This window comes from Vitis vinifera, chromosome 17 (assembly GCF_030704535.1).
Source record: "Vitis vinifera cultivar Pinot Noir 40024 chromosome 17, ASM3070453v1".
NCBI lineage: Eukaryota > Viridiplantae > Streptophyta > Magnoliopsida > Vitales > Vitaceae > Vitis > Vitis vinifera.
The window spans coordinates 5,306,425-5,334,275 of NC_081821.1; the positions used below are offsets into that span (position 1 = coordinate 5,306,425).

Here is a 27,851-nt window from a genome sequence, read left to right on the forward strand (position 1 = left end):
TTTAAAAACATAAAAAAGAAATTTTTAAAGAATTATTTTTAATTATTTTCATTTGTTTTTAAGATCCATTTTTAAAAATAATTATATAAATATGGATAGTTAATTTTAAAAATAATTTTTATAAAAGTTATTTTTTAAATATATTTAAAAATATAAAAAATAATTAAAAAATATCACAACAAATTTTTATTTTACAAAAACATTCAAAAGTAATTTTCAAAAATTGTTCTTACAAACCGTATATGGAAAGACTTCCCCAACACCGTTACCAGGCTGTAAGATGAAGCTTGAAGATGTTAAAAACGAGGCATTGCACTAAAATTAAAGAAACGGCTAGAAAACATTCAGAGTGCTCTTGAAACCGTAACCGGACCCACCCGTGTGTTCTTTTTCGATGAATAGCAATTTTACGCCCTTTGAATAATAAAAGCGTACCAAGCCTTTCTTGTGGGTACTTTTGTAGAATAGCAGTGTCAGCAGAGAGACTGAGAGAGGGGTGGGAATGGAGATAGAGGGGACGCCGGCTCTCCATGGATACCACATGCCTGCAGAGTGGGAACCCCATTCACAGTGTTGGATGGGTTGGCCTGTTAGTGTTTCTCTACTCAATTGATTCACATATTTTTTTTTTTGGACTATGATCATCCTATGGTAAGACCCAGCAATATTTGAAGTTAATGGGTCTTTCCGAGTTTGTCATTTTCTTATTTGTTTTAATTAAAGTGCTTGTGGATTCTATACTTTCTTCAAGATTCATGTGGAAAAGAAGACAGCTGAACATGTTGGGGAGACCCAAGGGTGTTCAGATTGATGGGTCTTAGGAAATTTATTTATTTTTGTTCTACTTGTAATGATTTGAGAAATGGGTTCTCTAATGTCTTCAAGATTCATGTGAAAGAACATTTATTTTCTTATCATTGAGATTTTATTTTATTTTTTCTGATTCATTCACGGTTGTTTGTTTGTCTTGTAAGATTGGAATTAATAATTTAAATAGAATTTTTGAATGCTATGTTGTGTCGATTTAATGTCTCTGTTGATTGGTTCATGTTATGGCAAAGGTAATGCATCCAAAGATCACAAAGTTTTGAAAGAGCGTGTGTTTGTGATCCTTGCGCCTGCTACATGTTTGATCATTTGCCTTTCTTTTTTTTTATGATGCCTCACGGTTTTGTCACTACTAGGTACCACAGTTGATTTTTCAAGTAGCATTTAGTGTGTTAACATCCTAAATCTTTTTTCATGAAAACCTAATTTACCTTATATTACATCTATGAAGAGAAGCTTATGGTATTTGGAAGCATCTCTGAGGAAGAATGGTGTTCAGGAGGCACTAAAATGACTTTAGCCTATAATTCTGAAGCATTGAATTAGATATTGGTTTTATGCTGTATTGCATACTTCCCAACTTTCCTATTAGAATGGTTTAAATCGGTTTTGTCCTTTTCATTCAATTGCTCTTGATCTTCCTCTTTCTTAGCATTTGACACTTTTCATTTGTGTTTATCTCTATTTGAAGTGTTCTGTCTTAGGTGAAAATCTGATGGTTGTTTGATGTTTGGGCTACCATGTTGACTGTCCTTTGAAACAATCAAATGATTTTTAATTACAGGAGCGTCCAGATAACTGGCGAGACCATGCAGGGCCTGCCCAACGCGTATTTGCTGAAGTAGCATCTGCAATCTCAAAGTTTGAACCTGTGACTGTCTGTGCAAGTGCTGCTCAGGTTAGTAGAAGCTCTCGGTGATTGAGACCTTCGATTGCCAAAAAAATCATTACGAGCATGTTTGGCTGGTGATGGAATAGGATAAGTTATCCCATCACTTATCCTATCCTATGTTCAACCAAACATAGGATAGGATAACTGGTGGGATATATTATCCACCCTCTTTTTTTCATCCCTTTCACATGGGATATGTTAATCTCATGGTAAGATATGGGATAATATCCCATGTATCAAAAATTCATTTTTTTTTATCAATTTTTTGTTTTTTTAATATACTCATTTTACAAAATAATTTTTTCTTATTATAAATTAAATTTATGATTAAAAATAAACTAAAAAAAAATTTATAAAATAATATTAATATATGATATATAAATTATTTTTATATATTAAATAACATAATATGAAAAATTTATTTGTAAAATTTAAATATTTTAATCATGAATATTGTTAAACATAACAAAATTTTCATTTTTTTTAAATGGAAAATATTTGAATGTGATATAATTTTAATTTTAAACATTGAAAATAATATATATTTCATATTATTTTATAAATTAATATAAATATTATATAACATATCTCATTGGATATGCTACTTTAAAATATCATGTCCATATGATATGTATATCCAAGGGTATCATATCCCATTGGATAGGATACCTTAAAATATCATGTCGATATGTATATCCAAGGATATCATATCCCATTGGAAATCATATTCTATCCAATGTGATACGACACCCTAGGATATACATATCCTATCCTATCCTATCCCGCCAACCAAACATAGCCTAATAGTATTTAATCCTTGACTAGGCCTGAATTTTGAATTTATTTCATGCACAGTGGGCCAATGCACGTAGCCTGCTACCACAACATATCAGGGTTGTTGAGATGAGTATGGATGATTCTTGGTTCCGTGATACTGGACCGACTGTGAGCTCTATTTATCCCCATTAGAATCTTTTTCATTTTTGGCATTTTTTGTAGGAGTATCTTTGGTGGCAGACTTTATTTTTACCCTGAAATGGTAATTTCTTTTCCTGCTTTCATTATAGTTTGTTGTAATCAAGCCCACACCAAGTTCTGCTGCTCCAGTGCAAAAGATTGCAGGAATTGATTGGAATTTTAATAGTTGGGGAGGTAATATTTAGCACATTCCAATAATGCCAGTCATGAATTGTGTTCTCCATCATGTTGAAATTTTAATTTCGATTTTTAATTGGGCATCAGAACATCCAGCATAATATTCTGTTGTATATCCTAATGATACAAGAATGAATTGTAAGGTCATGAAGCTTGTTCATGCATATTGCTTATTGTTCTCATCAACTAAACTGCTTGGTATTCAGTGCCATGGTATCTAATTATTGAAAGGATGGATGCCCAATTCCAACTGTGGATGCATATACCAAGAAACTGCATGGAATGAATTGTCTATGGCTGTGCTAGTAATTCTCATGTGAGAAGGCCATAATCTTGTTCTCCAGATCCCTTTTCTTATGGAGTTCTTTTTGGAATTTCTAGGCTATGATGATGGTTGTTACAATGATTGGAGTCTTGATCTTCTCGTGGCAAAGAAGGTTAAATGGATTATGATTTTGATAGCTTGTAATGTGTATAAATCTCCCTTTCCAAAGTTATTTTAGGTTTTGTTACAGCTGATCATTATTTATGTTTTGTTGTAAGATTCTGGAAATTGAGAGGGTTCCCAGGTTTCCACAGTCTATGATTCTTGAAGGTGGAAGTATTCATGTAGATGGAGAAGGTAAAATATGTAGTGTTTACATTGATGATTACATGGAGATTGTTTGCCTTTTTCTTCTGTTTGCCTAAATATTTTAAGAAGACATTTCCTTTGCATAGCTTCTTCTTGTATGCACCCTTTGCTCAGCATTATCAGAATTTAGCCTCTCTTTATATAGATGTTGCCCTTAGAATATATATGTGCACTGCCACCATAATCGTCATGGTTTGGATTGATTCAGGATTTGTTTTCTTTTTTCAGGAACTTGCCTTACTACAGAGGAGTGCCTCCTGAATAAAAATAGGAACCCGCATTTGACTAAGGAGCAAATAGAGGCTGAGCTTAAGTCCTATCTTGGAGTCAAGAAAGTTATTTGGTTGCCTCGTGGATTATTTGGTACATATTTCTACTTTGATTGCTAATTGCTGCCTTTGGTTTAGAACTAGTTGTAATGAAGCACTCCACCCTAAATAGGTCATTCTTTTTTCTCATATGAAGGTCTGCATGACCTTATATTTTGCTGGCATGTTCATGTTGATTCGGACAAGACTACTCTCATAGACCTTTGTTTGTCTTCCATTTTTTAAATCTACTACTAGCTTTCCTCCAAATTGGTCACATGAACTCTAACGATAGAAATGGAACTCTCCATTTCAAGCTCTGAATTCATCTTAAAATTACAACTGGTTTTCTCAGTGCTTTGCAATTAACATCTTTTTTTAATCTTTGTTCAACTTCTAGCAAGTAAAATCCATAATTTGGTAGGGCAGTGAAAAATTGACCAGGAAAAATTGTTTCATTTCCTGAAATGTAATCAAAGTTCCATCATTTAACTAGTTTTTACCTTTCATACTGATCCTTTTTCGTTTCTTCTTTGTTTGGTTTTGATTTCCTTCCTTATGGATTACTGCTGAAATGATATTCTTTCTGGGGCCCACACATATCATTCCTCAGCAATGCTTTTTTTTGCTCATATTCTTTGAGCTTATCACTTTTACCACTGTTCATAATTGGACATCTGGGAGTGCTGCTGCATGTCAGGCTGTGACCCATAATAACCAGACTGATTGGGGATTCTTGGACCATGTGCTTGAAAGGAAAGATTTTAGCACAAAATGGAGATCTTGAATGAGGGGTTGCTTGTCTTCAATGAGTTTTGCAGTCTTAGTTAATGGAAATGCCAAAGGTTGGGTTAAAGCCACTAGAGGATTTTGGAAGGTGACCCTCTTTCCCCTTTCCTTTTTACCATTGTAGCAGTTGTCCTTAGTAGGATGATGAGGAGAACGGAGGAGAGGGGCGTTTACTTGAGGGTTTCATAGTTGGAAGGGGGGAGGACTAGAGTGTCTCTTTTACAATTTGCAGATGACACGGTTTTCTTTTCTAAAGTTTCTCTAGAAATTCTGCAGAACCTCTAGTTAATTTGGTTAGTTTTTGGGCAATTGTTAGGGTTGAAAATAAATTTAGAGAAGAACACTTTGTCTGGTTTTAATGTAAACAAAGAGTTGACTTCCAATTTGGCTTCGATTCTTGAATGTAGAGTTTCAAAGTGACCACTGTCTTTTTTGGGTCTTCCTTCAAGAGGGAACCCAAAGACAATAGGATTTTGGGACCCCGTGGGTGATAGGATATCGGGGAGGTTAGATGAGTGGTAGAAGGTTTTTTTGTCTTTGGGGGGTAGGATAACCTTAATTTAGTCTTGTTTGTCTCACATCCTTAGTTATTTCTTCTCTCTTTTCAATATCCCAACTTCAGTAGCCTTAAAGATTGAGAAAATGCAAAGGGATTTCCTGTGGTCTGGGATTGGGGAGGACAAGAAAGATCATCTTATTAGTTGGGACGTGGTGTGTAGACCAAAGGAGTTTGGAGGGCTGTGAATAGGGAAGACAACCTTAAGAAATTGTGCTCTCTTAGGGAAGTGGCTTTGGAGCTAGGGAAAGTTCTTGTCCAAGGCATCAGGTCGTTTCAAGCATTTATGGGACACACACTAATGGAATGGGACACACGCCTTTCGAACATTATGGTTAGATGGTCACATAGATGTCTTTGGAAGGCTACATTGCTTAAGTCTTTCAGGACTTTTCCCTTTACATCCGTCTTGTGGCGGGGAATGGAGAGAGAATCCAATTTTGGGAAGATTTATGGTGGGGAGATCAACCTTTGAGCTCACAATTTGCAAGCCTTTATAAAGTTATTTTAGTGAGAAATATTTCCATCTCTGGTGTCCTTGGAAATTCCTACCCTTCTTCTTGGGAAGAGTTTTTGTTTTGGATGACTTGATTTGCAATGTGGTCTGTGAGTGATATGCTGTATGATGTGTTTTTTACCTACCTTTTTAGTGATTGTAGTTATAATAGGTCATTCAAATTCCATATTTTGTCTGTGGTGTCCATTTTCAAATATAATCTTCTTCAGCCAAAATCTAGTTTTCTTTGAAGTTCTGTTCTTGTTATTTGTCTTTGTTATCAAATTGAGCTGATATTGTCTATGCTGTTCAGGAAAAGACATTCCTAGCGTCAATTTTTTTTTTCTATTATTTTTTTCTAGTCTTCTTCATCCAAAATCTAGTTTCTCCAAAGTTCTGTTCTTGTTATTTGTCTTTGTTATTGAATTGAGCTGGTATTATCTATGCTGTTTAGGAAAAAACGTTCCTAGAGTCACATTTTTTTTTATTTAATTTTTTTTAATGTCCATTGAAACTGAAGCTGTTTAACAAAGTGCTTTTCAGGTGATGATGATACTAATGGCCATATTGACAATATGTGCTGTTTTGCAAAGCCTGGTGTGGTTTTGTTGTCCTGGACTGATGATGAATTAGATCCTCAATATGAACGTTCTGTTGAAGCCTTTTCTGTTCTCTCCAATGCTACTGATGCTAGAGGTAGAAAATTACAAATAATCAAACTTCACGTGCCAGGGCCTCTTTATATGACAGATGAAGAGGCTTCTGGAATTCTTCAGGTAAAAGTTATACAGCCCTGAAATTAATTGTCCATGCCTCTACATTTTAATTGTCATGCCTGAAATATATGAAGAAATGATTCCCAAAATACCACTGGCAACTAATGTTTTTAATATATTGGACAATTGATGCTTAATAGTTTATTTTCTGACTTGCCATTTTTTTGTGTCTGTGTAAGTAGAACTATCATTTCTCTGATAGAATTCCATTTAAAACAAACTCTGTAAAACAGTAGCCCTTAATAATTTATTCACCATATCAATTCCTGTGGAAGAAGCAGGTTCCATGTTTGTACACGGGTAGCCCATGTGTCTCAAAAGTATCAGCTATTAAGCAGCTCTCTAGTTGTGGGGGTGTGAAGGTCAAAGTCATGGAGAGACACTTAGTGTTATTGGAGGGTTGCTACAGGCCAAAGCGTTGTGCCTATACAATCTAACAGTAGAGGGAGATTATGCTATTGTAAAATCATAAATGTTGTTAGTGAGGTGGGATGCTCCTCTTAGGTTGTTCAACTAATAAAGTTGTAGGCCAGTTAGTCAAGGAGCAAAGCACTTGTTCTCCTTTGTTGGAGATTTTCTTCCCCCTTAAGAGTGTATAAAATTTCTCTTCTGTGTGTACATTGCTTTTTCTTTTCTTTGTGAAAATGATCTAGTTTTTTGTGAAGCAGGATACTTGTTTACTGTCTGATCAACAATTGTACATCTTTGATGCGTTGCTCATCCTGCCTTGTATTTATCGTCCTTCTTTGTATATATGTATATATTGAAAGAAAATCATGCATTGAGTATGTGCTCCTTCAAGCTTAAGGACCTTTTTCAATAATTGAACTTTTTTTGACCATTGGACGTTGATGATTTTTGAAGTCTTAAATTTTCTTGATTTTGTGAATTGTCTTCTTACTGTGAGCCATTGGGGCTTTTATTCAGCAAGATATACCTTGGGGTTTCCCCCCTTTTTTTTTTCCTTTTTCCTTTTCAATAATGCTTTATTAAAAAAAAAAAAAATTCATTTTTTCCCTTTTGATAAATAAGATTGTTGCTGCTAGTCAAAATTTTACCATGGGGAAGCTAATATTAAAGACCTTGCCAATTGAGTAAGACATGATTTTTTTAACAATGCAAGGGCCCTGTTCATTTGTATTGAAAACAAGTGCAGGAAAGAAATATATCCATGCTGTTAGAAGAGCTGTGTGTATTGTGGTTGTGATAATGGTAGGCTATATTATTGACTAATCTGAAAGGTGCAATAAAGGAGAATGGAGAAAATGGTACCTAAAATTAAAAACAAGAAGCCTGTTTTTATCAGTTACATCTTGAATGAAATTTGGGGTGTAATTATTATTCCTGTGATGCAAGCAACATAGTGAGAAGCATTTTCTAATTTCCTTGTAAGGATTTACTTTTCCAAACCCCTGATTTAGGTGTCAAGTAGACAATAAGTAAAATGATGATTCGCTCTTGCTATGCTTTGAACATGCATGGTTTGGGAAGGATTCATTTTCTGTGTGTTACTGTTAGCAGGAGCAACATAGAAGGTATCCAGATTCATTGAAGCTGTCAAAATTCTTAGAATCTGGTTTAGTAAATGCTGTGTCTATTTGGTAGGTGATCATGGAGTAATTCTAGGGATTGAATACTTGGATAATGTACCTTTTTTTTCCTTCTAATAGTTGTACAGATCATGTGTTTATATGCTATAGAACTTTCCTGGTGTAATGAAGTGAGTAAACATTTTCTTCTCTCTTCCTTTCTTAATGTTACATAGTCTAATGCAACTCTTTTTTAGGGACTAGATGCATCAGGCTTTTTTCTGCTGTATTATATTCTTTCCAATTACATCTGATGGGCTTTGTACAGTATGCCTTTTTGGGAATGAATGATGCAGTTCTATTTCATCTCCACCTTTGACTCTTTTTATTTTTATTTTTTTAATGTTTAATTCTATTACCAGCAGGGCAAATTGAAAATGCATGAATTCTTGGTCGTCTTATTTTTTTTTTACTGCTTTATTTTGTTATTTGGAAAATTTAAACTTAAATAGTTAAATAGTAGGGTCCCAATTTTCCTAAGTGACTGCTTCATCTTTGCTTTTAAACATTTAGAGACTTCGGCTCTAAATTTTCCATTTTCTTTCATCCTGGTTTTATTCAAAATTTGACAACAGGATGATAATGCTAAACTGAGAGTTGCTGGTACAAGACTTGCTGCATCCTATGTTAACTTCTATATTGCCAATGGAAGGATCATAGCACCAGTATTTGGGGACCAAAAGTGGGATGATGAAGCTGTTCGTGTCCTGTCTCTGGCCTTTCCAAATCATGAAGTAAGCGTAATATTACTGCCATAAATTTCTTTCATCTATCTATTTACTCTACAATCTTACTGGAGTGTAACAGGTTGACATATTTAGTTATTTCTTTATCTATATCTATATCCTAAGAAACTATCATGCCTCACATTTGAGCAGTTTTGGTTCTCAAACACTCTTGATGTAGAATTTGGTCACTTTGACCATGATGAATGTGAAATAGAATGTAAACTTTAGAAGATGGGGATGTTTTTGCACACAGGAGAGATAACAACACTCACATTATTGACATCAAAGAGGATGGAATCCAAAAAAATTGAGGGAATTTTTTTTAAAAAAAAATTTCACACATACTGAGTAAAGTGTCTAAAATTATAAGATTCAAGAACTGGGGGGGAAGTTTCCAATTCATAAAAATAATAGGATGCATGCTTCTGGGAAATATAAACTATTTACTATCAGGTGTATGCAATGATCTAAAGGGGTCTAATGGTTTAAGGCCTGTTTCTCTAATGATTTTCAAAATTCAGTGACTGTGACAGATATGGCCACTTTTCCTTCTGGAATCCATTTCATTATCACCCTTGTTTGAACCTTGAAAACCTGATGACTGTTATTATCTCTTATGTAGCAGGACAATGGCATATCATAAATGGTTTCCTAAGTTCAGTTTTTTTTTTTTTTTTGTTTCTTTATTATTATTATTTTTATTCTGCAAATAAATGGTTCCTAGTTTTCCCTGTTCCAAGTTCCAAGATTGGTTTTCCCCTCATGTGGGATGTGTATGCAGGCATATGGTGTGTGGGTGTATATGTCGCTAATATATCTACTTCTTACATATGTAAGCAGTGTTTACCTCGTTCTGTAGGGACAGCATGCCCCTATTTCTAGGTTTGGGAATAATAAGGTCATTTGTGGTTGCACACATACTGTTAATGCTTTAGCCCAAATGAGCTTGATTTTATATGCTATTTACTACTAACAACTTAACCTTTTAGATCAATTAGTAACTTAACATGGTGTGAAAACCTTGTTTTACAGAAAGCACATACACACAACATCACAAGTTCAAGTTCAGTGAGCCAGAAATGGTGATAGATAGAGAGCCATAATCTCATGCTTTATGGAACAGGCTGAAAACAAAATACAATTTATGATTCCTTAGCTTCCTCTTAATGGTTTGTGCTCAAATGCCATGTAAAAAGAAGTTGATGCATTTAAATATTCATTTAAATTCAGATTGCCATTTATATGCTTCTGTTGCTGAACAACTTAAATCCATGGTGGTGAGCACAGGTGGTAGGAATAAAAGGTGCAAGGGAGATTGCTTTGGCAGGTGGAAATATACATTGCATCACACAGCAGCAGCCAGCCATTGCCTAGAGTTATGCAACTGATTCTTCTCAGTGTGCCAGCATCATAGGCAAACTCTTGTGTGAGGGACAGAGACCCTTTGAATCCTGTGTATTTTAGTACAATATGGCTACCCCAACTTAATTTTAATTCCAAGTTACTGGTGCATCTATGATGGGACTATGGTTTGCTTTGGTTCAATGGCAAACTTTTAGTCTCCTAGTTCTCAGTACAGTGGAGAAGTATCTGAACAGGTTTAATAGCAGCAAAATCAAATTGAGATCCACATGTTTAGAGCATGTGTCTGATTCTTCATTTAATCTCATATTCTCATATGATTTGTGACAAATACCCAAATTGTTAGAAAAGCATGTCTCCAAATCAAGTGTTGCACTTTGCCCATCAGGAAGCTTCTGCAATCCGAGTCAACACTTCCTTTTCAGTTTTCTCCCTGCTCCACCTAAAGTAATGACTCAAGCAGTTAAAACTGCACTAATGACACTGTCCACCAAGTCTAATAAATGGACGGTCAGGATTAAAGCACCGACTCCCCCAATGCGTACGGATGAGCACTTTCCCACTTTATTAGAGCCTCTCGAATCAGAGCCTTTAGATTCATCTGCCTGGCCACAATTTATAGATCTGATAACTTTCTCATCACACTATGATTGTGGGCCATTGATTTGGGGCATTCACTTACATTTATAATTAATTAATTATTCAGTATTGGAGGACCCCAGGTAGCAACAAAGGTCTGAGTGATCACACTCAAGACTTTCTCATTAGCGAATTAAAATCTCACACGCGGTGGGAGCTTTAAAAACGGGAGTGGCAATAACAAAACGTGTGCTTGGTTTGAGGGAGATCTGACTCCTGAGGCGCAGCTTTAGAAGAAAGTGAATAGAAAATAAGGGAAAATCAGAGTCCCATTGACGTGAGAAATTTCCATTATAGAGAGAGAGGGGGATCATTAATATGGTAAATTAAAGATCCAGAGAAGGGAAACAGAGAGTTGTTGAGAGAGAAGGAGAAGATGGGATGCTCATTCTCAGGACTGAATGCACTATACGATGCTGTAAATGGGGGCGGAGATGTGTGGATCAATGAGAACCGTTTCAGGATCGTGAGGCCTCTCGGCGAAGGTGGCTTCGCTTATGTTTTTCTGGTCAAAGAGGTGGTCACTGACTCATCCTCTTCAGCTTCCAAAAAATTCAAAGACCCTTCTCACGTCTCAGGTTCGATTTCTCGCATTCCTGTGTTCTCTAATTTGTTTCCTCAATTTATTTGTGAATCTGAATAGTGGGTCTTGTTGTCAGAGCTTAAGAATGATTAGTTACTATAAAATCGAATGATTTGGACGTGGGATATGGCATTTGCTTCGAATTTCGATCTAAAGGGTGGTTTCATGTATTTACTTTTGGGTGATTTGAATTTCTTGATCTAAAATTCATTTCCTTATAGGATTTGTGGGTTTGTTGTACATTAACTGCGAGTGGTAAGCTGCATCGCTTTTGAGAAGTGTGTCGATTATAGATTCGTTGTCCTATACAAAATGAAATTGCAACAATTTTCTCTTAGGCTTTGTTTCACGGGAAAATATCCTGTATAAATGAAGCCTCATAGATTTTTTGGTCCTTTTTTTTTTTTTTTCCTGGAATATTTTCCTAGGAACAATTCTCTACAAAGGAAATGTAGCTTTACTCCTTTGGTGATGCATGGCTATATGAGTATGGCTTTTATCACAGTATTTGGATGTTTAGATTTTATTCTCGTCCATTTGATTAGCTGGAGTGGGATTCTAATATGAGTTTTAACTTGATTTTCTATACAGATGATGGCACTTATGCAATGAAGAAAGTTCTAATTCAAAATAGCGAGCAGTTGGAATTGGTGAGGGAAGAGATCCGTGTTTCCTCATTGTTCAGTCATCCCAATCTTCTTCCACTTCTTGATCATGCGATCATTGGAGTTAAGGTGACCACTATGGATTGTTCATCATGTCTAGTTCATATATTATTGCCATTTTGTTCACTTTTCGAAAAAAAAAAAAAATATATTATTGCCATTTTGTCTATATGTCTAAGATGCTAGTAAATCTGCTTGATATTACATTACCACTATGTCTCGGGAGATTAAAGGTTCTTGAAGCTGAGCATAATCCCCAGCAGGGGGATGATGCATGTTATGCTCATGGGTCACTATCGTGTGGCTAAAAATGCTACTGAAAAAGAGGATTCAAGAAGTTAAGTTCAAAATTACATGGTGTCATGGTGGATTTATGTGTTTTTTTTGTTGGTAAATAAGAAAATATATTAAAAGCGCATGGAAAAAGTGCACCATGTACACACGAAGTATACAACAGGCAAAAGTTAAAAAACAACAAACCACAGCTCAAAACAACAAACACTCTTATGGATCATAGAATCAAAGGGCTCCCAAACGACTTAACCTAGTCCATGTTCTGCATCTGAGACCAGGGCCAACAAACTGCCCAAAAAATGAGCAACAACTACCTGCTTCAACAAATACCTCCCCCAAGTTACTACCTGATGCAGTTTTACCCATTATCCCCTAGAAAAAACAAGCATACCAACTACTGTGAATCCCTGTCAAGAAATGAAGAAATTGTAAACATCCTCCTCCTACCTTCCATCCCCTCATCTTATCACTAGCCTGGGTACTCAGAAACCAAATCCCACACACGCTCTCCTCCCTTTTCCGCTTGAACAATTGTAGTCACAGTGGATTTATGTTGCTGTTGGCATGGGCATCGGGTGTGATGTGAACACAATAAGGACATGCTGACATAATAATTCAAAATAAAAAGTGGATAAGGTCATGGGGAGGAAAGATTAATAAATAATCCTTATATTTATAAATCCCTATTTTATATATAAAATAAATAATTATTTGCAATTGTTATTTATTTATTCTAATATAGATATTAAATCATAATAGTTGTGTGTTGATATGTGGTGTGGGTATCAAGCATACATCTGATGTCAAAATCTAGGTATTCTGGTGGAGTTTATGGTTTGGCATAGTGTCTAACACAAACACAACCCTTATTTTTTGAGGCAAAAGAGAGAATATATTAACCATCTTTAAATGAGGGCACAACAACGTATACATTTTTTTTTATATAGGTAAATTTTTGCCTCCATTGGGACTTAAACTTGCAATCTCCCACAAATCCTCTCCATCCCTTTACCACTTGAACCAAGCCTCAAGGGCGGGTACAACAAAGTATACATGTTATATACAAATAGTGCCATTAGACACCTATAAAAAAAAAGAAGAAGAAAGAAATATCCCCTGGTGAGTTTGTGGCTTTTTTGCCTTTTGTTATACAATCCGTGCTTATTTATCAAAAAAAAGAAAAGAAAAAGAAATACAAATAGTGCCATTAAACAAGTAAAAGGAGAGGAAACAAAAAACAACCTTCCTTCACCCACTTCAAGCTCAACCAATCAATAAAGCCTATCATAGTCATAGAGGTCTATGACATGTGCTTTTTACTTCTGCCAGGTGTTTAGGCAGAACCAATGTCAGTAGGAAAATCATCAACCCAGGTGAGGCCTTGAGCTTAGTCCTGGGCTAAAATTTTAGTCCTTGTTGATAGGGTCTGAGCTGGTGAGGTTGTGACAGCTGTCACCCCTAAGGGCTGCTTACTTGTCCCAACAAGTCTATGGCAGGTGGCCTTGCCTTGATTAAGGCAGGGGGTTATCTAAATGCGCAGATACTCAGATACCGTACCTTCATTTATCATGGGCTATTATTGCCAATGGAACATTTAGAATATCGCTCCAAATTTTGCTCTATTCTTATTTGTTTTTTTGATAAGTAAAAGTATTGTATAAAAACCACCAAAGCAGTGGAAAAAGAATTACAAGGAAGAACACACCCCCCACTCCCTAGCTGAAAGCCAAGGTCAGAGGAGCAGCCCAACACACACCCTTAACAGGTTCCCACCCAACCAACAAAATCAACTAAGGTCAAGGGACCATCTTTTATAGACAATCTGGCATCTTGGAAATCTGGAGGTTTTCCAGACCCAATTAGTCATGGCTATCTGCTTTTTTGTCTGCTCCTTAGTGATATATTGTGTATTTATACTGTTTTATGAAGGTGACCTTTTTTCTTTTTGTTTATCATTTTCCTTTTGCCTACAATTTATTATTTATCAAAAAGGTTTTATGTCATTGGCCAGACCCCACAAGAAGGTGCTTGGAAACATGAAGCATACTTGTTATTTCCTGTTCATTTGGATGGAACATTACTGGACAATGCCAATGTTATGAAAGCCAAAAAGGAGTTCTTTTCGACCTCCGATGTTCTTCAAATATTCCGGCAGGTGAGCAAGAATCATTATAACCCTCACATGTCAATGTTCCTGGCAATGTAAATTCTCAAGCATATAATGTCAATTATTTGCTTGTCATGAATGTCTGCATGTTTGACAATGACTTTTTTTTTTTGATAAGTTGCATGTTTGACAATGACATTAACATCATTCTTCCTATAGTGGGTATGTATTTTCATTTCTTTTTTGTGCACCATCTTATATCACAGCTTTTATCATTAACGTGAAAATGGTTGGAACCTAATCAGTTACTTCCTCTTTAAGAAAAAACATTTGGTGGTATGCCACTTAGCTTGCCCCAAATGTGATTTAGAATTGAGCTAAGGGCAGTTTTCTGGTTGTTCTTTTTTGGCTTAGATGTATTTGCATTTAAATGCTTTTTATTTTAATTAAATTGTTACTTTCCTATCACAAAAATTAGTTATGGCATTTCACTGCATACAACAAGCATTTTAACTAAGAGAACCTGTGCTGCAGCTTTGTGCAGGGCTCAAGCATATGCACAGTCTTGAGCCTCCATATGCACATAACGATGTCAAGCCTGGTAATGTACTTTTAACACATAGAAAGGGACAACCACCTCTTGCTGTATTGATGGATTTTGGAAGTGCTCGTCCTGCAAGGAAGCAAATTCGTTCTCGTTCAGAAGCATTGCAGTTGCAGGTGCTTGCTACTTCTTTCTACTTTTGCTTTTTCTATATACCTGCATATTCCTTTGTTTCTTTTTTATATAAAGAATTCTTCTATGTATGTAATTTAGCCAATTGTTACTGAAAACTGTTTCAAAGTGCTTCTCTTCCCTGTTGGACAGAGTTGGATGTTTGATTGAATTTAGCCGAGCAGGCATGGCCATTAGGCTGTATGAACTTGATTTTCTTGAACCTGGGAACTTGTGATTGATTCAATCAACCAAAGCTTAGCCAGCCATGTTCAGGTTTGGTTTTTGAAAAATACTCTGCTTGACTCAGCTCATAGGCAGTCAATATTCAGTTACAGTGTTCTGCCATTTGTTTTTTCTTTGATAGGCATACGAATTTTATTGAGTGCATTACAAAACAGTGGACTGTATGCCTAGTGCACAGTGAATTTACCAAGGGCATGGAATGGGATGAAAAAACTAGAGTCAACATAGTACAAAGCCTCAGGTTGTGAAGTTTGACTCAAGTGGTAGGGGGTTGGGACAGGGAGGTGCGTGATTCCAGGTTCAAATCCTATTAAGGACCCAAAAAGCATTTTACCTACAAAAAGAATAGCAGTGACCAGGCCCCAATAAATCAATAAAGTTAAAAAAAGAGAGAAACATTCTCCCAAAAATTTCCTAGACCACAAAAGAAGAAAATAGAAAAACTCTGTCAAGGATTGATTGCCCTTTTTCTTTATTCATATATCCTTCTTTGTGTTTTGGAGGTTGGTGTAGACTGTATGTATTTTCACTGCAGTGAGAATTATCTTTGCTTTAATTACAGAGCTTTAGAAGTTGATTTAGAATTCAATAGGGAAGATGATTATATTGGTATGGGGTGTCACAGTCCAATGAAATCTCATTGCTTTTAATGCCATGAACAATGCAACTAGTAGTTACTTGATGGATTTTGTCCAACTGAATTACATTGAGGTGGTATTCCCTATTTGGTGAACATTTCCTGTGCCTAAAAGCTCTTTTGGCAGTTAAAGAGCTTTACAGTGTGTTTGATAATAACTAAATATCTTTACAAGTAGAAGAAGTTTGAGTCCATTGCTTTTTCTGTTTATAATATGTTCAATTTTTGTGGAGTAATATATATATATATCTTCTTTCTGATAATTGTACATCTTGGAAAGATTGTTCATCCTCCTTTGTATTTACTATTAAAGGCCAAGAATATATTTGTTTTTTATTTTTATTTTTAAAAAATATAAGAGATTTGAGGTCTAGAAACTCTTTTCTATAAACTTTTGGAGAGAGGATGTGTTGTAGAAATCAATTTTCAAATATCTTTAGGATTATGAGGACTAGAGAGACCTTTCCTCTTCCTCTTCTTGGAATTTCCCTTTTTTTTTTTGCAATCTTTTTGATCAGAAATTTGAGGGTTTAGTATGTCTCATGTCCTCACTACCATGTGTATTTTCCACCTGCTTTTCCAAGCATTTTGGTTTTTTCGCCCTAGGCATTTTCTTAGTCAATTCCCTTTCCAGAGTTTTGTATGTATCTTTCGTTTGATCTCTTTCCTTCTATCCAATGCCATTTGGAATTTAAAAGCTCCTCCAAAGGTAAAGGTCTTTGCATGGCTTGTGATCAATGAGAAAATTAATATCAATATCAATATCAATATCATGCTTTAGAAGAGGCCTTTCGAAGTCCTTTGTCTAAATCATTGTGTTATGTGCTTAGCTTGTGGCGTAATGGTTTGACCATCTTTTTTTACATTGCTCACTAGCTTTAGTACTTTGGCATTAGTTATTCATATTTTCTAGGATTGACTCCTTGTTGATGGTTATTCCCTTAAGAGGCTTTGGGGGTCCTTTGTGAGACTAGGTTCTGGTGTATGATTAGTCTCGCTGTGATTTGGACCATTTGGCAATAGAGGAATGCTAGGATTTTTGATGAGACAGAGATGCATAGAGGTTCTTTAGGACTTGATTTATTTCTATATGTCTTTATGGACCCCCACCATAAATGCATTATGGCACCATTTTGAGGTTGTTAATGCTAGATTGGAATTGCACATGCGAAGGAGTTGATGGTAGAGACTCAACCTAAGCAGTTTACACCTTCAGTGGGCTCTATAAAAGTTCATTTTCATGATTGTTCCTTAGGTAACCCAAGACAGCTTTAGATTGGAATGATGTTTAGAGATCATTGTGTTATTGTATTTAGAGCATTTTCCAAATTGACAAGAGAGTAACTATTGAGGCAGAGATTCAAGGGTTTATGATAGAGATTCAAGCTTAGCTGTTAATCTGTACCTATCCACCCGATTAGAGTGATACTCTGTTTGATTCCCCTTTGATCCGATGCCTACTAGCTAATATAAAGGCAGCCAGCGGTCCATGGCTGGCTATTGAAGGGTTTTATTGCAGGCTAAAGCCTTTTAAGGTTAAGATCTGTGGGTTGAGGGTGATTTTGCTATTATCTTTTTCTAGGTGTCTAAGAGGGAAAAAAGGTCCACAAAAGAATGGTGGTTGGATCAGTCAAATTATTTATGTTGCGAGCATTTTGAACCAAGAAGCAGAGCATATAACCAAGAAATGTCTAATCAAATGCTAAATCCATGTTTCACATAATCTTTTTTTGTGGTTTAGAATGTATATGGATGGATGTTACCTAACCATGATATATTCTATAGATTGGTAGGGTCTTTGTGAAGGGGCTTTTGTTTTTTATGCCCCTTTATTTTGCTTCTTGGTGTCCTTTGTATACAACTTGTAGACTTAGTTGCACTTTTTGTTAGGTGCTATTATATATATTTTTTGCTTGCGTATCAAAAAAGTTCTTTGTGGGCCTTACCTTCTTTGTCTCTTGTTTGTTGCCTCCTCTTGTGAAGAATTCTCTGATTTTGGGAGGTAACTTTGTTGGGAAGAGGCTTGGGAAAATTCTGCCCTTGTGCATGTTTTGGTGCATCCAGAGGGAATGAATTGAGAGAAATTTTGAAGGAATGAAGCTGTTAGTTTTAAGATTGAAAAAGCTTTGCCTTAAGTCTTTGTTTTTTCAGTCTTGCAATTCCCTGTAGGAGGGTTGCTTGTTCTTTTTTTTTTTCTTTTAAAGACAAAAGTACATATATAAAAGTGCCAAGAGAGGGGACCTATATACTGTATACAACAAGCAACCTATGAAAAAGTGCATAACCAATACACCAGGAGACCAAACAAGCCAATGTAACCATAGGACAAGGAATCTAAGAACTCCACCATAGAGAAGCTCTCCATTTGCAATGAAGCTAGGGACCACCCCAAAAGGGATTTAATGTAGACCTCCTTCAACCTTTGCTATGAGAGTTCTTCTTCATTGAAAATTCTTCGGCTATGCTTTGACTATATACACCAAAACAAACTCAAGGGGTCAAATGCCAAACAATTCTTCATTTCTTATCCAATCCCTTAAATTTCACTCAATAAGGAGATTTCTCAGTGAAGCTGGAAACACTATATACACCAAAACAAACTCAGAGGGATCAAATGCCAAACAATTCTTCATTTCTTATCCAACCCCTTAAATTTCACTCAATGAGGAGATTTCTCAGTGAAGCTGGAAACACCCAATTTAGAGCAAAGACTGCTAGGAGAAATACCCAGAAGCACCCTTGACTTCTCACAGTGAATCACGGTATGATTGTCTGATTCTTTGTTGTCTTTACAAAGACTGTCTCTGTTGACCATAGTCCAACCCCTGTTCATTAAAATATTTAAAGTTAAGATCTTTCCCTATACAGCTTTCCATGCGAAAGACACAATCTTGGAGGAGCTTGAGACCCCTCTAATCTCTTTGAGTGGGGCCTTGTGTTTGGTCCCCCTGTTAAGTCCCCTTAATAATTATTTTCCTTTCTTTTGTTTTGCCCCTTTCATTGGAGTTTTTCTAGAAAACTATATTTGCCATGAGAGAGAAGCATTAGGGTGAGAGTAACCTGTAAGAGATGCATTTCAGTTACAACCAGTTTATAGTAGTGTTGATTTCTGAGCCATTTAATGTGCTGTGAAGTAGGAGAAGTAGCCACTCTATTACCAGTAGGGGTATTATATGTTATTTTTGCGTGTCATGGCTCAATGGAAAATGCTATACATTGAGGCAAATATTCTTTGTTTGTTGCATGTTAAAACTGCTCAATGATATTAAAGTCTCATCATTGTTTACTAAATGATCTTTTTATTACTTTAACATTTTCAAATGTTATGGAAGTTTGTTTTTCCATATCATTGATTTGAAAGGTCTAATGGTTTTTTTCTCTACTTAAGCAGCTTGTTACACACTAATTCTCTTTGCATGGTGTTTGCTGTTTTTCTTAAAATTTGACTTAGTATAAATGGGTTCAATTTTCACCTCATAGACATTGTTTACCATGCTCCTGATTGATTTTTTCCAATGATTTTTGTGTAGGAGTGGGCATCTGAGCACTGTTCAGCACCTTTCCGAGCTCCTGAATTGTGGGATTGTCCAAGCCATGCAGACATTGATGAACGAACTGATATTTGGTCGTTAGGGTGCACTCTGTATGCAATAATGTAAGAACTGACCTTCTTCTCTTGTTAAATAATTGATTTTACTTGTACTTGAGAAATTGCATTTTTGTTCTGTTGATAGCAGCAACATTTCCTAATTATGTTATATACGAAAAACTACTTAATAGTGACTTAGGAGAGCTATGGATGGGACTAGCTGGAGGGGCCCTTTTGTGGGAAAGAAAAGGAAAAAGATATGGAAATCCATTCCGTTGTGTATTTTTTGGACGGTTTGAAAGGAAAGAAATAAGCTAGCTTTTAGGGGGGGAGTGTTAGATATCCAAAAGCTTAAGAATTCTTTTGTTTGTAGTTTGTGGAGCTGGGCTAGTTTGTATATTGGTGAGGAGCGTATGTCCCTTATAGGGTTTCTGGAATGGTTGGCGTCCAACTAAGGGGTGGTAAGCCTTGTTGTTTTTTTGGCTTTGTGAGGGGCTTGTTGCTTTGTATACCCCCTGTATACTTGTAACTTTCTGCCTCTTCTTTAATATATCTTGCTTTACTTATCAAAAAAAAAATGGATGGGACCTATCGCAGGATGAAACCTGCTGGCTAACTGTTGGCTTGATTAAGGATCGAGTGGGTGGTTTGGGTTCTATCAACATTATTCTCAGGTGAAGTTAGGTTAGCAATATACCCACTTTCATTGGACAAAGATATGCTCTTAAAAGCACTAATCTAATTATTAAAATTAAGATAAATTTCATTCACCTTCCCTGAGGTTTGGGCTAAACACACTTAGCTATCATGAGTTTGAAATTTCATTAAATACCTCCCTTATTTTAAATTAAGGGGGAGGTGAATGAAAATAACAAATAAGAAGGATAGGAGAGTATTTGATGGAATTTCAAACTAATGCTGGGTAGGTGTATTTAACCCAAAATTCAAGGGAGGTGAGTGAAATTAGCCTTCAGAATTAAGCAGCTCTAATCTAATCACTGAAAGTAATTTAATTTTTGGGGAATTGCTGTGACACCATTTGCTTGTTAGAGGATGCAAAAATCAATAGTCTGTATTTGGGGGAGTGTCTTTCATGTTTACATAAAGTTTATTTCACTGTGGGTTATTAGTCTCAAACAAGATTTGAAATAAGTTTATCTTACTGTGTGTAGAATTGTATTAGGAGTTTCCAGTCATATTAATGTTTCAACTTGAAAATTATCATGTCCGCTCTTGTCTTTCCCTCCTGTTTCCCATTCTAGGGCATGAGTTCTTTGCATTCAGTTGCTATTTGTGTGGTGTTATGCATATTATTCATATTTTTTCCTTGAATGTGGAGTCCTTGGTCACTCATTGAATAGAGAACAAGCTAAGCATCTTGAGTGCCCTATAAATTTGCTTTTCTATCATTATTTATTGCTTCATTTATGGCTGCCTTTTTTTAACAGGTATGGAGTTTCTCCATTTGAGTATGCACTTGGGGAATCTGGAGGAAGTCTACAGTTGGCCATTGTAAATGCACAAATAAAGTGGCCAGCTGGTCCTAAGCCCCCATATCCAGAAGCTCTCCACCAGTTTGTGACATGGATGCTTCAGCCTCAGGCCACTGTCCGCCCTCGCATTGATGATATCATTATTCATGTTGACAAGTTAATCGCCAAGTTTTTGCATTAAGATGAAAAAAATGTTGGACTTGAATGCACAGTTGTACCATCCATATTCCTGCAGATTCCACCATCAATGTCTATTACCACATATTTGATATCGACTTAAATGAGAATCTTGAAAAAGTGATAGCAGTTTATGTTAAATGTTAGAGAGGGAGTCACTTTTTTTTTTTCTTTCTGGTAGTATTTTTGGCCATTATATTGGATTTGTACCACAGGTGTATTTGCTCATTTCAGCAAATTGAATTATTAAATTTCTGCGTTCAGTGTGAAAATGTGGCAACATAAACAAATTACCAGTTTCTTGTTTTAAGGTTATATTTTTTGTGCTTCCTAGTTTTAGACACTCTGCACTGTTCAATACAATTTTATCGACCATTTGTCAAATGTAAAAATTGGTTTTGTCATTTTCTTCAACTACATCTGCATTTGGTATATTAATCACTGGACTCCAAATCATGTGGGATAATCGTAAGATGGACTAATAGGCATTCAGGCTTTCCATGAAAATGGACTTGATTGTGCATGGTTCTAAGGGGTAAGATAAAGCAGTGAATAAGGTGTTATCCAAACACCTTCACAATGAGCATCTCAATTATTCACAAGTTGGATGATCTACACAGAAGTTGGATGATCTACACAGTTGGATGAGGACTCTTGCTTTAAACATTATAAATTACACATGGGATTAGGAAAATAGTTATTGTCACCAACATATCCAAACTTGTAGCACCTCAGAACTACAGGCTTGCTTGGGAAGGTCTCTGGGCTGGTCATACCCCTCACACTACATGTAGCTCATTCAAACCCCTCTAAAATGTTTTTAGCGAATTTAAGAAATAGGTATGCAAATCCACACCTAAAACCATGCATGGGGTTATTCCATAACCCACTAGTTCAAAGGTTAAAATCCTAATGCAGTGCCCTGTCACTAGTTGGATTTTCAACTAATGCCCCATGGGCATAGGTTCAGCCTTGAGACTATAGAATCATCAAGGCTTTTGAACCCATCATCAGTCATCAGCCATGTATTTTTTGCTGCCTCGGGTTTTGCAACTGGCCCGGCTATGGATATTCACTTTATACCTGGTCCCAGAGCCATGCTGTGTTTTTTGTGCCTACCAGTGACGTGGAGAAGATAAACCAAACCCAGAATACAATGAAAACAAGGAGAAGCTTCTACCACAGCTGCCTTTCCCTGGTCCCCTTTTCTCATTCCATGGGTAACGATAGCTAATGTAACAGCTTTCTCACACTCCTTTTCCCATGATTCAGCAAAACAATACCAGGAACAATCACAGGAAAAGACAGTAAAATTGGAGCATAACTCATCATTTTGGTTTTGGCCTAGACAGACCCACATGAATGCTCACGTGTGAAGATTCCCAAAAGCTGAAGCAACAGAGTGTTTAGCTCCCAAAGAACCTCTGCGCCAACTACTGACCCCACCTCAACCACAGGAAACCACAAGATCACACACCAGCCCCTCTCCACCACAAAAATCGTGCCACTCAATTCAATTTTTGGATCCTCCCCTTTCCCTCCTTGCTTTTCACACTTCTACCAGCAGAAAAAATGAATTCCACGCAAAGAATTAAGACCCCCAAGTACATTATGCGTGAAAGAAGAAAATCATGTCTTGTGATTGGTGGTCAGTGTCCCTTTTTTGTATGCTTGGGCGTATCTTGCAGAAGATCCTTGGATCTTAACATTGATGCAAAATCAGGAAACTAGTCATTTTGGATAATTGATCTTTAGCAACCAGATTTTAAGGTGGCAGTCCATTCCCCACAATATCATGGAAGCAAAGCCAATGACGATATCAGAGGCCATCAAGAAATGTCTTAGGTAGATGGAAACTCAAATTCCTAAGGTGTTCCAGTACCACCACCCAGGCTCAATGTACAAAAATTACCCCATGAAGATCTTCATCATCTAAGTTCAAAAATGTGAAAGGAATCTATACTAGACAACCACAACCAAATGGTGTTCAAATGCAACAAAAATCAAAATCACATGCTCTCCCTGCCACTTAACAACCAAACTCCCCATATGGCTATAGAATATAACTATACAAATAAATGGCAGCTAATTAGTTATAACTGCATGCAAGGAATTCAGATTACAACTCAAGTTTCAGAAAGCCTCCATTTGGGGCCCAAAAAGAACCAAGCAAAGGAAGGCAAAATGCCAAAATTACTTTTAGAAGCTGGATCCTCTGTTTTTAGCTTCCCAGCTTCCCATACGATCACAGATTCCAATAAGAATAGTCTGCAAAAGAAAAGGAAAAAAATGTAAAACACCCACTATACTAAAAGGCCTAACCAAACCATTCGATTCGCCAAAAATCAAACATGAAAAAACCTGCAGTTCCATCAGTTCACATCAACAATCAAACATGAAAAAAATACGGTAGACATGTAGACACATATTTATCGATTTTTAATTGCTTTCTAAACATGCAGTATGATTTTAGATTGTTTTCTCACCATAGTATTGTAAATTTTTTTAAAAACTCGAAATTCTTTGACGGCTTTAAGATTCTTTTAGAAACACGAGCTGAGTTTAGAGCGGGTTTAAATATCACCTTGTTCTCCTTTACCTCACTATAATTATATATAAAATTAATTTAATTTTTATTTTATATTTTTTATAATAAACAAAAATAAAAATAATAAATATTTTTAAAATTTTAATTTATAAAAATTTACAATATTTTTATTATTTATAAAATATATTTATTTTAATGTAATTTTAAAAAATTTAAAATAATTTTTTTTAAAAAGAAAAATAAATGAGGTGGGATGAGAGCCGCCAGCCCAAATTGACCCAAATTTATTTTAATATTATTTCGGTTGAAAATTCTTGGTTTTAGAGTACTTTCCAAACACACATTTTTTTGCGTTGTTTTTGTTTTCCAATTTTCGAAAGCAGAAAAATGTTTTGACTTTGAGAGTCCATTTGACAGTGATTTTAGGAAGTGTTTTCAAAACTTTTTAACACTTTTAAAATTTATATCATTTAAGTATTAGAAATGCTACAATCATTTTCTAAAATTACCATCAAACACATTTTGAATTTGAAGTAAGGCCCTTTGCATAAAGGTCAACATGACAATCTGATCCTGGCTTGGCCCGGGCCCGATCATAGCCCGTGTTTACAAATCTGGATTTTATTTAGTTTTTTGTCTAAATTTTTTTGTCATTTTCATGGTGGCATAATAATTGAAATCTTGCAGGATGATACACAGATTTAATAGAGAATATGCCTCTTTGTTTTTGGAAATTTAAATTTAATTGATTTTAATAAAAAGAAATTAAAATTAATAAAAGCAAACCCTCAAGAATCACTAAAGGTAGAAACAAATCCTGATTGTCTAATGCACCCAATCCATGGAAAGTAAATGCTAGAAATTAGTTAAATTTTTTGAGTCACTATAATACAAGGCAGAGAAACGTTTCGAAAACAAGTCATTTTTCCTTTCCAATGTGTAAAATCTCAGGGAGGGTTCAGTGAGTTCATCGGTTACTCAGCTGACTCAACAGAAGAGACAAAAAAACAGGAGGAAAAGAACTTAACTCGGTTGAGTACCTGACTCGTAGAGCAATGGTCTAGTCAAGAGGTTGCTGGCGGGAACATACCTCTTTCAGTTATTCTACGGTTAAGTACAAAACAAGTGAACAGAAGATCCTACCATTTTATATTTCAAAGAAAGAAAAAAATCCCAACTAAATAACAAGATTAATGGATCTTCACATCTGGGGTTTAAGATTTGGTTACAAAGAAACGATTCAGTCCATCACGGTCAAGGTTTGTCCAAAACCCTTTGGTGTATTGCCTAGGGTTTAAGGGTTTTGTTGCCTAACAAACTCATTACTTTTTACAGATTGATACAAGAAAGAAATCTGAAATTCCAGTCAAGATCACGAGGAGATGTAAACCAATCAAGATCAAGGTAAGTACTTTAACAGATTGAAAGTTTTAATTTCTATCCATTGGTAAATGTATATGTACAAGTTAAATGCAAGTAAGCACAAGTCTAAGTATCCAAATCTAGGGTTTTATGTATCTACATTTTCTTTTCTTTTCTTTTCTTTTCATGTCTTCTTTCTGAATAGTAGTATCATAAAAAACCCAGATGTCATCAGATGATGAGATTACAGCTCTTACAAAGACACCTGACAGTGAAGAAGAAATGAAAAGGATCATGACTGAGGTTGTACAGCCAAGAAGAACTCACCCAACTGAACTGCCCGGAGCATTCCCTGATCTTGAAAGCGCATTAGAGTTTGTACATTATCAACTCATGACAGTAGATCAAGCTAGAACCGAAGAGCCACCAACCCAACCAATTGAACTTACCGCTGTGACAGACAGCATCATGATCACTACTAAAAGGGTACCACCTCAGGAGGGATCAATTGTTCCTTGTGAGTCCTCTGCAGTATCTGAATTTGACATGAACCATACAGCTGGTGCAGAACTACAGGCCTTGGCAGAAGCAGGCCCAAATCAGATTGCTGTTCCTGTATGTCAGAGCCTGCCTGCATTTCCAACTCATCAACTAGGTGAATGTTCAGCTGAGCCAGCACAATCACATGATGTTTCAGCATTCTTGGTGGATAATTATCCAGTGACTCTGGAAGATCTGGAGGAATTTCATGCAGCACAGGACTATCTTTTGGAGCCTACTGTAATGCCAGATTCTGAAACCAGTCACCCGGCCTCTGAATTTCATGATCTCCCAGAAAGTTCATTGGCGGACCACCCTAATAATGAGGCACTGACTCATGCAGAGCCAGATGCAACTGAGGAAGCAAGTTGCGTTCCTCATCAGCCAATTGCAACCTCTCAATTTGAAACAAATGCATCTGAATTTTCCAATCCCATGGCTCCATTTGCAGTAACTGAGCAGAATGATGTGCAAGTACATACAATCAGTGGAGCAATAGGCCCATATCATAGCACTGTTCCAGAATGTCAAAACCAGTCTGCATCACCAACTCATCAACATGATGAATCATACACCCAACCAGCACTTGAATCTCTTGATATTGCAATGAACTTCCCAGATAGCAACCCAGTGAGTCAAGAAGATCTTCAAGCACTACAAGAAGCATTGAGCTGTGTTTGTGAGCCTTCATCACCATCTTATTTTGATATTCATGTGCCAGCATCTCCTAATCTCACAGAAAGTCCAATGGCTCACAGCCCAATCAGTAGATCTCTGACTGATAAAGAAGAAAAATGCATTTCAGGAATCACTCAATCCTCCTCATCAACCCACTGCAACATCTCAAAGCCAACCATCCAACATCTGAATTCTCCAGTCTCACAGGCAATATGAGTCTCCATTTCCATTCACCAAACAATGAACTGATGTACAGCTACATGCACCCGTTGCGGCAACATACCCATATCATAATGCCTTTTCAGAACTTCAAGACCTGCCTGCATCACCGACTTGTCAACCAGCTGAAATTTCATCTCAGCCAGCAACTAGCATCCTGAATCTTGTGAACATGAAGGCATGCATTCTTCTTTGGTGCAGGGATATATGTTTACATGTGAAAGAGTTCAAATTCAATTGATTGAACTCAAATATGGAAACTTTTTCATGATTGTCATTCCAAACTGGTGTAACTGTTCTTTTGCCGTCTGTTTGCTGCAAAAGCATCAAACTTTGATGTTTCGCTTCTTCATTATCTGTTAGTTCATAACCATAGCTAGATATAAAAAGCATTATTTTTTGGAAAAAAATAAAAACAACAAATTTGCATTTTAGAATTGTTCCAAATATTCGCTTTTTAGGTTTTATAAAAATAATAAGTCAAAAGATAAAAAAGTCAGAACTTCTGAAAAATCTCTGTAATTTAGGAACTAAGAACCTTGCATTGGTTCTGTTATTCTCCACCATGCGGTTCAAGCCATAAATCCACCTGCTCAGGATCGAGTGAGAATCCTACTTCACAATTCAGTTTTATGAATCTTTGGTATCACTTTGGTCAACTCTAAACCCTTTTTTTGGGGTGGGCGGGGGTTGGGAACACAATTGTCCCTGAGGTTTGGTGGGATTACAGTGGCATTCCCTCGTCCTTAGAAAAAGACATGCACCTTCTTTCAGACATGTTTTATTGACAAAAGCTTGCCACCATTAGTCAACCATCAGGTCGACTAATGAATTTGCTACATCATCCCAAAAATTTGTCAGAAATACCTATTTAACCTATACTATAGAAAATAATATCACATGGAACAAATAAAGAAAAATACAAAAATAGAATATTATTTCAACTCAAGTCCAGTGTCAATAACACAATCACTTGGTATAGTAACAACAGCATAAAGCATAATATTTATACTATCGAATGGCATCAGTGACAGCAGCGGTAGTCATTACAAAAGAAGTGGTGGTCGTTACAAAGATAGGTGGTAATAGGAAAGAATTTACTTGATAACCAAATCAGCTTGGGCCCCAAATTGAAATCCCCAAATCTGTTTTTTGAAGAACAGGGTAAAATGTAAAATCATGCTTTGCATTCAATTGCACAGTTAACGACTGGAAGCTCTCTTTCAATGACATTAAACCTAAAGGG

The 27,851-nt window shown here is 36.2% G+C and overlaps 2 protein-coding genes across 3 annotated transcripts; both read left to right on the plus strand.

Annotated features, from left to right (window-relative positions):
• Window positions 1-309: 309 nt before the first annotated feature.
• On the plus strand, window positions 310-10,415 carry LOC100249038 (agmatine deiminase). 2 transcript variants are annotated; one of them, XM_019226541.2, is made up of 10 exons: window positions 310-651; window positions 1,613-1,726; window positions 2,576-2,665; window positions 2,788-2,872; window positions 3,257-3,312; window positions 3,419-3,497; window positions 3,738-3,872; window positions 6,202-6,434; window positions 8,599-8,757; window positions 10,039-10,415. In XM_019226541.2, exons 1-10 carry the CDS (start codon window positions 649-651, stop codon window positions 10,123-10,125), a joined length of 1,041 nt encoding a protein of 346 aa, XP_019082086.1. In that variant the 5' UTR covers window positions 310-648; the 3' UTR covers window positions 10,126-10,415. The 2 variants fall into 2 exon arrangements, with proteins under 2 accessions (XP_019082086.1, XP_002269435.1); XM_002269399.4 differs by having other exon boundaries at window positions 315-589.
• A 362-nt stretch (window positions 10,416-10,777) lies between these two features.
• Window positions 10,778-21,530, plus strand: LOC100254141 (uncharacterized). The gene is made up of 6 exons (XM_002269319.5): window positions 10,778-11,330; window positions 11,927-12,069; window positions 14,306-14,449; window positions 14,936-15,121; window positions 19,530-19,654; window positions 21,037-21,530. The coding sequence occupies exons 1-6, from the start codon at window positions 11,129-11,131 to the stop codon at window positions 21,260-21,262; spliced, it is 1,026 nt and encodes a 341-aa protein (XP_002269355.1). The 5' UTR covers window positions 10,778-11,128; the 3' UTR covers window positions 21,263-21,530.
• The last annotated feature ends 6,321 nt before the right edge of the window (window positions 21,531-27,851 follow it).

Coding starts and splice junctions, on each gene's coding strand:
- LOC100254141 (XM_002269319.5), top strand. CDS start 11,129: ATGGGATGCTCATTCTCAGGACTGAATGCACTATACGATGCTGTAAAT. Junction 14,450..14,935: donor TTCTTCAAATATTCCGGCAG/GTGAGCAAGAAT, acceptor CCTGTGCTGCAG/CTTTGTGCAGGGCTCAAGCA. Junction 19,655..21,036: donor TGCACTCTGTATGCAATAAT/GTAAGAACTGAC, acceptor TTTTTTTAACAG/GTATGGAGTTTCTCCATTTG.
- LOC100249038 (XM_002269399.4), top strand. CDS start 503: ATGGAGATAGAGGGGACGCCGGCTCTCCATGGATACCACATGCCTGCA. Junction 590..1,612: donor AGTGTTGGATGGGTTGGCCT/GTTAGTGTTTCT, acceptor TTTTAATTACAG/GAGCGTCCAGATAACTGGCG. Junction 3,498..3,737: donor TATTCATGTAGATGGAGAAG/GTAAAATATGTA, acceptor TTCTTTTTTCAG/GAACTTGCCTTACTACAGAG.